Consider the following 13,620-nt stretch of genomic DNA (forward strand, 5'->3'; position numbering starts at 1 on the left):
GTTTATTTACAATTTGTACTTTACAGACATAAAATAATGTCACTGAATCCATTTTGTTTTCTGTAAAAATGTCTTTTTTGAACAAAGGCAAAGTTTTTCTCTTAGATTGGAGCGAGGAGGAATCCAGTCCAGCTCCAGCGAAAAACATCCAGAGCTATGGCCAAAGATCCGACGGACACTCGAGAAATCTGGACAAAACAACACCGTGGTCTACAGCTAGCCAGTCTCTGTAATGAGAAAATAGTCCTGCAGTAATCAGGGATCCTAAGAACTGAACTGGCCGTGTTCAGTGATTTCCTCCCGGGCACGAGTTCACTGTGTTTTCCACTGCAGCCGTTGCACCATGTTTTTATTTCTTTTCTCCAAAATGTGCTCCTCCAGTTCTGACTTCTCTTGGTCAGTGATCCATTTCGTCCAATCCAGACGAGGATTTGCCACACACACCCCGTTCACCCCGCACTCTTTAACCACTTTGGGATACAAAATCAAAACCCTGTCGACGCCCTGGTCTGAAAAAATAGAATTACTCTTCCAGGACACAAAAGAAGTCAAAATGCTTCGCTTGTCTTTTGTACTTGCATAGCACTTACAAAGAGAGATGACAGACTGTGAGCGTGCACACACTGCATGTGCACGCCCACCTGCCCACACAGACCCACTCATTCATCTCACACACACACACATGCACACACACACACACACACACACGTACAGTATGCTTCAGCTCATTCACACAAACAGTGGCATGACTCACTGCTGAGGGGGGAGGAGGGATACTGCCTGTGTTTTGGTTTTTGTGATTTCAAAGACATGAATACTTTTTTTTTTTGCTTTCAGGGGAAAAAGAAATTAAAGTAATGACAAAGTCACAGATGACAGTATTTCAATTCCAGTGTAACAAAAAGTGACAGAGCAATATTGATAATGTGGAGTAGCTTGAGGACCCTGACCACAAAGCAGGCGACTCAGTATGAAATTAACAAAGAGGGTGATGGATGGACTGATGGACACAGAGAGGAGCGCTGCACGGAGAATAAATTGAAACATAACACAGTTAGTGTTGAGGTAAATTTCACGGTCCCTTACTGTCAATTTGATTTATGCCTGGTCGTATCTGCTCTGTAATATTCATCTCTGAAGTGTGGCTCTCTGTTACAGCAAAAACACCCAAAAGATGTTCACTGAACCACTTCTCATCATGTTTTACACAACGTACTTTACGTTTTCAACAGAATTTAATGAGAACAAACAGCGTTTCAGGGGTCCTGAGGGGTGTACCACAAAGCTAGCTCCAGGTTTTCTCAAAGAAGCTGAGAGGAACTGATTCTGGTGAACTCTGTGGATCACAAGCAGAAGACTACATTTCCCATGAGCACCATCACCCACTGTTATAAAGCTGCATCTCCTACAAACGTGTGCGTGTTTGTTGTTGAAGTAAATAAGTACAGATCATGAATTAATTTAGAGCTCATCAGATCATTATCGTAACGTAAACGAGTGAGGTCAACAAAAACTGCTCCCCCTGGTGGCTGGCTGCAGTATAGGTAAAAAAAATCCATCTCCCCAGTCATTCCAGATGGGCTGTGGTCAAACTTTAGAAAATTGATACACCTGGTAGAAATGTTTCTCACGTCTGATTGCTGTGGTGATTTGAAGATATCGTTTGGCTGCTTTGTATCCAAGTCCTCTTTTTCTGAAAAGTTTTGTTTTCATTAGTTATAAGAGGTTAAAAACGAGGTTTTACATCATGTTTAACGATGTTGATAGCTGACGTTCTTGTGTATTTTTTTTGGAGATTGTAAAACATGTCAGGAGGTAGAGTCAAGAAGTGATTGGACTCTCAAAAGAAAAAAAAAATAAAGAGATTTTCACTTTTAGCTAGCAAAGCCCTGGTTGCAGAGTTTTACAGGACAAAACATTCCTTAAAAAAAAAAAACTTCCTTGCTAACTTACTTAAAGAAATTTTCTTTTTTGAGTCCCAAACAGGCTTCAGTTTAAGAACAAGACTTTTTTTAAACCAATGAAAACCTCCTCACTGCGCTTTTCCTGAAATCCTGAAGGTGTAACCTCGACAGGTGGACGTCACCTTTTCGAGTCGTCAGGTTTTCTGCTGCAGGTGCACCGTGCTTCAAATAGAAGAGGGCGTTAAAAGCTTCGTTTGACACTTTTGTGCCGAGCAGAAAAGAGCGACTGTGGCTCTGGAGTCAGACTGTTTGTGTGAAAAAAAAAAAAAACCTGTTGTTGCTGCAAAAAAAACCTAACAGCGTCTGCGAAGACGACAACAGAGGAACACTGCGGATACGTTTATGAATATTTCTTGAATCAATACGGCAATTTTACTGCCGATGTGCTCTCATTTGTTTCTTATGGGACTGCTGCACACAGTGGAGCTCTTAAACCTTCATCATAATGCAGCAGTAAAGTTTGGACGTGGTCTCAGAGCCTAAAGTATCTTCTAATGAGGAATAACAGAAATGACTTTGGAGTTTGGACGTAAAAAATATTGAGTGCAGGGGAAGGAAGAGTGGATCTAAGTGACGCGACGCTACAAACTGTGCTACTGTGTCTGCATGAATTAACTCGCTTCAGATACAAACTCACCAGGTCTTAATGTGACACTGTAAAATTAAGCTCAGTATAACTCACCAGCCTGTTAATCTGGCTTTGCAGTACACCCCAAAACTGAAACACAGCAGCTCAGGAGCCAAGCAGAGATGATAGAACAGGGTCTACGTGATCCTTAAGAGAAATGACAGTGATATAAAAAAAAAAAAAAAAATCCACAAATATGGACAATAACTTAAAGAGCGTTCCCCAAAGGAAACTTTTAAGGGACGGCTGGAAAGCTCTCCTGCAGTTTATTCTCGACAGATCGGAGGAGGAGTGTGGCAGAGCGATAGAGGAACGCGGGGAGAGATGAAAGAGAAACACTCCTGTGAGTCGCAATGATATGCCAAGGCTTTGAGGCATTTGTTGGTACAATATAAAGAGTCAATCGGTCTAGTTCTCCGCCAATTCTTCAGCGGACTTCACAATGCATCCGCCCACTACAAAGAAGAGGCAGCTGTATATGTTCCCCAGCCCGCAGCGAAATGCTCCAGCCCTCAAACTCGGAGGGTTTCAGTCCTTGTTGTGTGGTTTGTGGACGGGTGAAGAAAAGAAATCCAGGCCTGTGTGATGTAGAGCCAATGAATGACCAGTTTTAGTGTGTGTGTAGTGTGTGTGTGTGTGTGTGTCTGTAGCCTGAGGAGGTTGCAGACGGATCCGTGCTGCCTGTCATTGGAAAACAAAAAGCCTCTGCCATGAGGTGAGATGGTTTCCAATCATGCTTTCATGCTGCTACCCAACACGTGTAATCCCGTGTTAGCGTTTGTTTTCGGGCCTCTTTGTGCTGAATACATGGATGGTTTTTCCCCTAAGCTGTATCATATATATACAACAATAGTGTAATTTTCAATCTTTCACAATGACAGTCAGCGTCAGCTCTGACAGATCGCTTCACACCCAGTTTACGCCTGCGTACCCTCAGACTGCTCCACGTCTCGCTGATGCTACATTGAGGATTCAAGCTGGATCAGGTCAGCGGTTTTCCTTGGGTGGCCTGCGTGGTGTAGCTACAGAGGCTGGTCTGGGAGGGCGAGGAGGGGGCGGTGACCAGGAGGATGAGGCAGAGGTGATGCAGTCCGTGTGAGGGAGACGAGATGCAGGGTGTGCATATTCTGATTTTCATCACGGCGGAGTCGGAGGGGGAGGAAAAAAAGAAAAAAAAAAAAGTCTTGCTTGCTCCCTCGTTTCTTGACCAATCAACAATCCCCATCCGTCGTCATGACAACAAGCACCTCACTTTTGCCCATCTCTTCCAGCGCGGTCGCCAGAGAGACCAGGTCTGCATCAGCTTGGTGACAGGCTTCCCATAAGTCCAGCAGGACGCCTGTGGGGCTCGGCTTGGTCGCAAAGTAGTTCAAGTACCTGAGGAAGAAAAGAAAAGCGTCTTTTACTAATGAGTAAAAGTTCCAACCGTTAAATCTGTCGAGTGCAAATAATGTGGTACAACTTTATCCTGAGAGTCTGTTCATCAATGCTAAGCTAACGCTCATATTTCACTGAGTGTGAGAAGCTAATTAGTGAGAACAAATGTCTCCAAAGCAACAATGGCACGCATGGCTGGATCCTGTTTATGAGCTTTAGATTCAAGACATACTTTTAGATCCGAGTTGTGAAAACACTTCTTTTAATCAAGGTTGCACCTTTAAATTTCCACATGACATGACGTTAAAGTCACAGCAAAGTAACAAAGAACAACGGGACAATGGAGGACACGAAAAGGTCAAAAAATGTAACAAACAGAAATAAAACACAGAGTTAATTGGATCTCACACTTTCCTTACACCTTTAACCCACATTTCTGCTTCTCACATCATTTAATTACACCCAGTGCACACGTTTGGTGGATTTTATCTTCTTTTTTAACTTGATCATTTCATTTTATCTCATCCTCATCAAAACACCAAAACACAACAACCCCCCCCTACTCCTCAAACTCTTCCATTTTAAGCAAAAGAGCTTTATGTGTGAGATTTCAGAGGACAAAGATTAGGGCTGCCTGATTTTCTCCTTGGATCTTAAATCTCTAAGATGAACCCACCAGAGGATCTCAGGCTTCACATTAGTTCAAGAGATTAAAAAGGACTCAGGAAGTCCTATCAGGACCTTAAGAGTGATAACTGAATCTTAAAATGGACTCTCAAATGTGCAGGTAGCCAGAGGTAGATGAGGCTGAAATTAAAGTTATCACAGTTTCACGAATCCCTAAGGCTGGGTCTGCAACCTTTACTATCACAGGAGCCATTTTTCCTCAGCTCATCTGGATTAAAGTCATTCTGGAGCCGCAAAATCTACTTTATCTTCACAATAAAGATTATACAGAGTATAAAATTCTATACATAGTTAAATCTAGTCAATAATTATCCAAGTAAGAAGTTTTTGTATTTTTAAAGTTGATATCATTTTTTTTGTTAACATTTTCAAATATTACAAAAAAGTTGTAAACTAAAAAAACTTCAAAGATTTTAAAAAATTTTGAAACTCTAAAAAATTTGCAGAACCTTTAAATAAAAAAAAATTGCCAAAAATTTCAAACAATTAAAATTTTGAAAAATATAAAAAAAAACTTAAACAATTTTTGAATTTGCCTAAAATTTGCCTAGATAAAAAAAATGTAATAAAAATACCAAAATTCCATTAAAATTTGAAATCCAAAATGTTTGCAGAACTTTCAAAAGCTTTAAAAATTTGAAAAATTAAACTAAAAAATATTAGCAAAAATTTCAAAGAATTTGAAATCAGAAAAAAACCCCAAAAGAACTTCAATCAATTTTGAAATGTAAAAATTTGCCTAAATTGTTAATATTTTAAAAAATTTGCCTAAATTAAAAATTAAATGTGAGTTAAAAAAAATCCAAAATTCCAATAAAATTTGAAATTCTATAACTTTAAAAAACTTTAAAAATTTCAAAATTAAAAATATATATTAGCAAAAATTTTAAACAATTTGAAACTGAAAAATTAAAAAGAAAATGAAATGTAAAAACTTTGCCAAAATTGGTCATATTTTAAAAATTTCCTTAATTAAAAAAATGTTATTTCAAAAAAAAAAAAAAAAAAAAATTTAAATAGATATTGAAACTTAAATAATTTGCAAAAATTTACCAAACCTATTTTGGGAATCACTGCTGTGGACCAAAGTTTAGAAAGCACTCCGATAAGAATCTAAATTGAAGATATTTAATCCAACATGCCTAAACAGCAGCTCAAAGTCTGTAGGTAAATTGCGTCAAATTGCTAAGTGTGGCTAAAGTTAGCAAAGCTAGCACCACCAGCTTTGGTCCTCTTTGCAGGTGAATGTCTACACACCTGTGCTGGTAGCTCATTGCTCTCCAAAGAAATCACTTTTTGATCCAAATCCAGCAAAACCAACATACAAGATGCCACCTGTCATCTGGGCTTGTTTACATCCTGGTACTTCAGTATTATAGCATTATACCAGCAGCTACTGTCTGAGGACATCTGTAGCATATAACAGGAGCTGACCTGAATTTAAATGTTTGATAAACTGACCAGTAACTGATGGGGTTAGCCCCATCAGAAACCAAGACCCTGAGTATCAGGACTCTACAGGTGAAGTGTGTCCACCCTCCACGCATATAAACACGTGAGGTGAATCTGACCTGTCAAAGCCCAGACTGCGGGCCAGTAGTCTCCAGTCACATCCTCGAGCGCTGGGAGCGTCCAGACTGGCACAGATCTTCTGGCGGATGGAGTCAGGCAGGCGAAAGGCGTAGGGTCCCACCTGAGAGGAGGGCAGGCAGGAGCCCCCTGATGGGAGGGGCGAGTGTGGTGGTAGAGTCTGGACCGAGAGAGGAGGGAGAAACATTAAGACTGACTTCTGTGCTTCTTTTAAGATTTGGCAAAACTGCAGCTTTCATGAGGAAATTTCACAGAAAGTTCTTCGACTTTAAGAAATCAGGAGATTATTTTTAGAAACGAGGGTCTTTACACCCATTTTTGTCTGTATTTCCACTGAGGCCTGAGCACAGGTTTTGTGGAGAGAAGTTAGTTTGCAGAGAAAAGCTGGAGCAGCTTCAGACTGAGTTTCAGAAGCTACTTTCATGTCGTTTCATAACCACTGGAAAATGCCACGGCTGCCTTATATTCAACTTTTTTTATCACCTGCAACTCATAATAACAACTTTCCCTCTGAGCTCTCTTTCCTGATTTATAGACTGAGCTCACAGGTGTATTATTATGAAACTGGCAGCCACTAATTCCTCAAAAGTGTTATAGAAGTCAAAGTGATATGGACACACATCAGTCAAACTGATGCTGCCGTTCTGAATGCGGAGGAAATGTTTAGAGCAAGGCTCACCCTACAGGCCCTGTTCTTTCTCAAAGCCTTATCCCCAGAGCAGGGACAATTTAGGGGAAACATAGAGCTAGGGAAGGGGTCTGCAACCTTTGCTCTACTTCATCTTTACAATGAAGGCAAAAAAAGTGTATAAAATTCTACAGGTAGTAAAAACCTAGAGAATAATTATCTAAATGTGAAGTTTTTGAGTTGATACAATTGTGCATGTGATGTCTTAGATATTTACTTGAGAAAAACTGCAAAATTTTTAATGTTATTGATTTCATGAATTTGTAATATATATATATATATATATATATATATATATATATATATATATATATATATATATATATATATATATATATGTATATATATGTATATAAAAGAAATCAATTTTCAAAATGATTTAAAATGTCAAAAATTTGCAAATATCAAAAAAAGTTTGAAAAAGTGCAAACATTTGCAGAAAAATCACCAAATTTTGAAAAATCAAAAATTTGCCAGAACGTCATAAATATAAAATATTGTAATCTAAAACTTTTGCTAAATTTTCAAAAATTGTAAAAATTTCAAACATTTTCAAAGTTTTTCAAGAAATGGAATTTGAATACTTTTGCTATTTTTGCGTCTATTCAAAAAAATTGAATTTTTTTCAAATACTGTTAATTCAAATTTTTTAAAATTACATTTCAAAAATTTGCAAAATATTTTTAAAAAGTTTAAAAAGTGAAAAAAATTTGAGAAAAATTCCCAAATTTTGAAAATTCAGAGAGACTTTCAAGAAATGGAATTTGAGTAACTTAGCTATTTTTGCATCAATTAAAAAAAAAAAAATTTAAAATAAAATAACAATTTGCAATTTAAAAAAAAATTGAATTTAAATAATTTCCTTTTTTTTTTAACATTTATTAAATAAATAAAATCTTGGGAAAAAAATTGCAATATCCTAAAAAAAAAATTTTTTTAGCTTGAGTAAAAAATAATAATAGAAACGAAATTCAAAATATATGAAAAACGTTAAAAAAATCCAATTATCTGAAAGCTTTTTTGACAGATGTGATGCATATTTAGTTCAACATAATGTTGATGCAGGGTTAAAATTTGTGTTAATGACGTTAAATATCAAAACCCTCTGTAAGAAAAATAAAAAATCTTTATTTCTAATTATCCTAATTACTGTTTTTATTCAGATATTTTTGTAGCTACAACGAGTCACTGGTCTCACTGGCTCAAACCCAGTGAGACCTGATTCAGACCCTGGGTCCTGTAGTGGAAATACGTTGAGATCCTTCGAACACGTCCCTGCTCCCTGGGGGAAGCTTCTCATCCCACTTGTCATCATTACCTCCTGAATATCGGTGTGCAGCTGGAATATCTGCCCCTCCCCTTCCACCTGTCGCACGCAGATCTTACAGCTGAGCTGGGACACAGCCAGGCTGCCTCTCTCCAGGCTGAAGGTGCAGTGCAGCGGTCTCTGGCTGCCGCTCCAGATGTGGTAGAAGGGGATCTCCTGCAAAACAAAGAAAAACAAACCAGTCATCAAAGAAAAAAGAATCTCTGCGCTGTGATTTAACTGCTTTTGTTCTGAGCGGCGTAATCAGGAAGGATCTGGAACACAGTTTCCATTCAATGAGGAAGATATAGATGCTTTTTTATACACTGAGAATTTCCAATAACTGGCTTCACTCTGTGTGTCAGAGGTACATTATTTCTGGAGCCTTCTGTTCATGAATTAAGATCTCTATCAGGCTTCCTGTTTGTTTTTCAGAAAGGCTTTGGACTGCAATCTCAGAGAGCGTGCAGACGAGTTTGGATGTTTACAGCAGCAGTGAGTGGTATAAAGTCTGCAAGCTGTATTTCCTGGAAAACCTTTCTACTCTGTTTGTCAGACCGTAGCTTTTATATGAAAGTTAGCTTTTATACAGCCAGGCTGATAACTGAACAAATGTTTTGTTGGTTGATGTTTTTCCAGGTTTTGACTGTATCCACATCACCTTTAACCAGCCTCACCTGATACTTTGCTAGTAGTTTGCTCCTCCAGTGAGTGTGGGGGATGTCGTGGATGGACAGGCGCAGGTTGTGGTAGCTGTCTTTGAAGAGCAGCGGCTTGGGATCCTCCAGCAGAACTCCACCGAGACTCCTCTCCAAGTCCAGCACCTCCTGCAGAGAGCAAACGAGTCTGTCTTTAACGCAGATTTTACACAACACGGCCTTAAAGATGCTGAATTAAAAAAGAGCATTCTGCGAGTCTCTGAAATGGAAATGTGTGAGATAACAGTCAGAAAGCTGTTTGAACTTTAAGAGCCAGAAAACATGTAGAGTGATGCCAGCAAACAGCAAACAGCTCGCTTGTGTTTACCACCCCGGCTGCTCTGTGAGACGAAAAGGAGGAAATAATTATCTTAGGTGAGTCCAAGTTTCTCTGGATGAAGCTCTCTTCTTATGAAAGCTGTATGGTACACATCTATTTTAGGTCAGTGCTTCTGTGGATGAAGAAGATTCTGGATGTGTCAGCAGAATCTGATTTGGATGAGTACACTGGATCTGCAGGAGTTTATGCTAATCAGTTTTTAACTCAAAATGTGACTTTTTCTTGATTAGCAGTCTGCTTTGTTGCAAGATTTCAACCTTTAAACCTTGAAAATAAAGTGAAGTCTGAACAGAAGTGTTTTGTTTAAAATCAAATAAAGCTCTGTTTTTATATTTGTGCTTGGATAAAACATTGTTTTCTAAAATCCTTCACTTCTCAGCCGTCTCTTGTTACTTCTGGTGTGCCCCAGAGCTCTGTCCTGGGGCCCCTCCTCTTCATTTTCTGACCCCTCACACATTGATTTTCATAACTAACTCCTTTTCTGTGTCCTCCATAAATCCCTCCATAAGCTTCAACTGGTCCAGAATTGACCTATGACTAAGTCCCGCCCACATACATGATAAGCCAATCACTCGGATCCATCCATTAAAATACATGGCAGAAGGTCGGTTTTTGTTGTTTTTTTTAAAGATTTTCCTGAGATTTTGAGTTTAAAAATGGTCAAACACTGTTCATGGTGTAAATGCAACTCCAACACAAAGTATCCAAAGAGGCTGGGGAACAGGGAGTACTTTTTAAGCCTTTTCTAAGCCACATCTCAACAGAAAAAAATGTCTTCTATGGATAAAGTTGTAGACCACTATGGAAGACCAAAACTGCCAAAATAAAATAAAAAACAAAAATAAAAAAAAACAAAAAACAAAAAGAAACAAAAATAAAAACAAAAACAATTTAAATACGTAAATAAATAATTAATAATAAATAAATGAATATAAAATAAATAAATAAAAGCATAAATAAAGACAAAAAATACACAAGTAAATACGTAAATAACTGAAAAAATTAAAACAAAATATTTTTTTTTTTACAAAAGTAAATTAATGAATTAATAAAAGTAACAATGAAAAATAAATTAAAAAACATCTACATAAAAAAAGTAAAAATTATAGCAAAAATAAATGTAGAAATAGAATTACAAATCAATATTTTCTGTTCTCATAACGTAAAGCATTTCAAACAAAACCCACCTTTTTAAAAGGCTTTTAATGTATAATTGTCTTTGTATGCAATTTGTTTTTCTGTTCTGTTTCTTTTTATTCATGTTTTGTTACTGTGTGTTGTTTTATTTGTTGTTTTTATCCATTGTAAATTGACTTTGAGTGTCTAGAAAGTGCTTTATAAATTAAAATGTATTAGTTTTTATTTTTGTTTTAACTTTATGTCACCTTTGTTTGTTGTTTTATCTTTTTTTATTGTGTTTTTTCCTTGAAACTACATTTTAATTATTTGTAAAGTGAACTTGAGTGGTCTGAAAGGCGCTCTAAAATAAAACGTATGGTTATCATTTTTCTATTTTCTTTTGTTTCCATGAGAAGATCTTATATCTCCTCTCAGTTTGCAGTTTTAAGACTTCTCCCATCACGTCTCACGTCAGATCTATTTTAGGTCAATGCTTCTGTGGATGAAGAAGATCCTGGATCTGTAAGCAATAGGTCACGTCTTGCGTCATCACCTTGAGAGCATGCGGGGTGTCATGGATGCAGTAGATCCGGAGGCTGTAGTCCAGAGAGAGGCACGGGGCTCGGGGGGCGAACAGGGCGAGCTGAAGCCGTTTGCACGCCGGCTGCGGAGGACAGGACTGTCCCACCAAACCGTACGTCCCCAGCTGCTCCATGAGGACGTGACAACACTCCTCCTCCAGCTGCAGGTAGCACGGAGACGACAGAGTCTCCTCCCCCACGGTCAGCACCTCCTGGTGAAAGGAGCAAACTAAAGTCAGAGACACCACAAAAAACAACCAATCAGTTATCTGGTACCAGTCTGACGCTGCCTCACCTCCCAGGCTCCTTGGTGCGTCTGCGTTTTGAGCGTGAGGGTCCAGTCAGGCGTCGGCGTGTCGAGCTGGGCGCAGTGCGGCAAAGTAAGAACCACAGGACGGTTGAGCAGCATACCAGACGGGCCGCAGCTCACCACGGGACTCAACACGGTCTGACTGCCTTCTGAGGGAAGCCTGGAAATGTCACACACACACACACACACAAAACACACAGACAGAAGAACACGGGTGTTTGCAACAGCCGCCAAAACATCACACTTCATTTGTAAAAGAACATCACGGTCGCAGCGCGGCGTGGAACATGCTGGTATTGATGCAATTGAGCCACACTGAATATCAAACCCTCACCAACTTGGCAGGAAAGAAATCCACTCTGATGTTGGTGTGGAAGCTAAAATAAGCTGATTTTTTTTTTTTATCCTAGCTTCTAAAAAAAATAAGCCAGAGTGGCTCGCAGCAGGTGATCCGTGCAGTGGATTATTTCTGATTGAGGTGAGAGCGAGGTTTGTACCGCTCCGTGTTTGCGAAGGATGAGTGAAGCAGAGGAAAGAGGATGAGGAGCACTCACGTGGTTTTGTCCCACTTGTTGATGATGAGGTACATCTCATAAAACTTCCCCTGGGGGATCGTGCCGGGAGGAACCAGGAGACTCACACCTGAGGAGGAAGGCGTTGTTACTTATCTCGTCTTATAATTAACATTTCTTCACAACAGGTGCAGACGGTTCTGGTTTCTCTGTGTGTGAAAATAAAGCTGCTGTATTCAAGGTGTGAAGTGACTATCCACGGATCGTTCACCTCCAAAAGACTCTCTTTTAGTTTTTCTAAACTTTTCACTTTTATTTGCAACAATCTGAGGAACTAAAAACCACTGGATCCTTTGAACAGAGACAGGATTCAGATCCAGATCCTTCCTGAGGCGCTGATCATGAATGCCTCTTTTCATGCTGTGAACACCGTTTCATACCGCACTGAGGTTCATCAACAGTTTTAAATCCTGAGAGGCTGAAAATGGACTTAAAGGGACATTTCCAGGTAAAACATGTATGTGGGAAACACTGGTATGATGTTATAGCGTTATCATTCTCAGATCAAAAGATCTGCAGAGTGAGAATAACACAGTTGATTTACTGCCTGCTGTTGAAACTAGAGCCTGACCGATTAATCGGCCCGACCGATTAATCCGTCGGGCCGATTAATCGGTTGGGCCAATTAATCGGTTGGGCCTGTCACCGATTAATCAACATTGACCAAAATGTAGCCGATTATAAAAAATTTTGCACAGTGGAGATTCTGTCACTCCTGCTCCTGTGAGTCTGTGTGTTGGGCTGCACACTGCCCGAGTCCCCGCCCCCTCCGTCCACCATTATCTAATGTAAGACTATAATACTGCGTTTCAACGTCGTGTTAGTTGCTCATTGTGTGTTTACGGTTTGACTTTTTTTTCTACTTACTGTGTTTAAAGTTTGACTTCTGTATTTATAATTGTGTTTACAGCTTGTTCTTATATATCAGTGGTTAACACTACAGTTCTTATGTTGACAGTTTTATAATTTAAGTTCCTTGTTTTGATTTAATAGCGTTCTGTCTCTGTCTTGAATCATATGGGTATTATAATGATTTGTGTTCATATACAGTATATATCCTGTGTATATCAATGATTTTATTATATATATCAGCCGATATATCGGATATCGGCTTATTTTTTGGCCCCAGGATCGGTACTGGCATCGGCCCCAAAATCCCCATATCAGTCGGGCTCTAGTTGAAAATGACTACTTAACTGTAAAATCTGTAAAAACTAAATAAGAAATAAAAGATTAAAAAAACTATTTCCATAAATAAATAAATCAAAAAATAAATGTAAAAATAAAAAAATAAGAAAAATATTTACACAAGTAAATAAATAAATAAAAGTAAAAATTAATACAAAAATAAATGTGGAAAAAAGAATTAAATATAATTCAAAGACAAGAAAAATTTGCTTAAACTAGAATGATGACTTAATACTAGTAACTTTTCTCTTGTTCCATTCGCAGATTTTTTAAACTAGTTTCAAGCAATTCAGTCCTCATTTTGTCTTTAAATAACTTGAAACAAGACATTTCCTGGACTGGTCAGGTGAATGTGGCCCATATTGAGTCTAAAAAGACATTTTCTACTAATAATAAGACAAAAACACTTGAAAAGATTTTAGTTTTTTGCAGTTCAATATTATGTCTGCTGACTACTGGCATCATTACTCTGCACCAGAGGCAGATGGGTGATGTCACTGAGACTACTATGTCCATGCCCTGAAAGTTGAACGCTGCCTTACATTCACAGAGAAGTCATGCAAAGAAAAAAA

At 38.5% G+C, this 13,620-nt stretch overlaps 1 protein-coding gene across 2 annotated transcripts in view; it reads right to left on the minus strand.

The window, feature by feature from the left end:
* The window catches only part of unc5b (unc-5 netrin receptor B), a 114,760-nt gene continuing 101,140 nt past the window's right edge, over window positions 1-13,620 (minus strand). For both annotated transcript variants that reach the window (XM_074676181.1, XM_074676180.1), the window contains 7 exons: window positions 11,843-11,930; window positions 11,274-11,448; window positions 10,951-11,190; window positions 8,918-9,067; window positions 8,253-8,417; window positions 6,228-6,406; window positions 1-3,969 (listed from right to left, as the gene is read on the minus strand). In XM_074676181.1, the coding sequence (XP_074532282.1) occupies window positions 3,804-3,969; window positions 6,228-6,406; window positions 8,253-8,417; window positions 8,918-9,067; window positions 10,951-11,190; window positions 11,274-11,448; window positions 11,843-11,930 (1,163 nt within the window). In that variant the 3' untranslated portion in view covers window positions 1-3,803. The remainder of the gene's footprint in view (window positions 3,970-6,227; window positions 6,407-8,252; window positions 8,418-8,917; window positions 9,068-10,950; window positions 11,191-11,273; window positions 11,449-11,842; window positions 11,931-13,620) is intronic.

Source organism: Halichoeres trimaculatus, unplaced genomic scaffold (genome assembly GCF_033239565.1).
Source record: "Halichoeres trimaculatus isolate MK-OKI-2021-1 unplaced genomic scaffold, fHalTri1.1 fHalTri1_scaffold_8, whole genome shotgun sequence".
Lineage (NCBI taxonomy): Eukaryota > Metazoa > Chordata > Actinopteri > Labriformes > Labridae > Halichoeres > Halichoeres trimaculatus.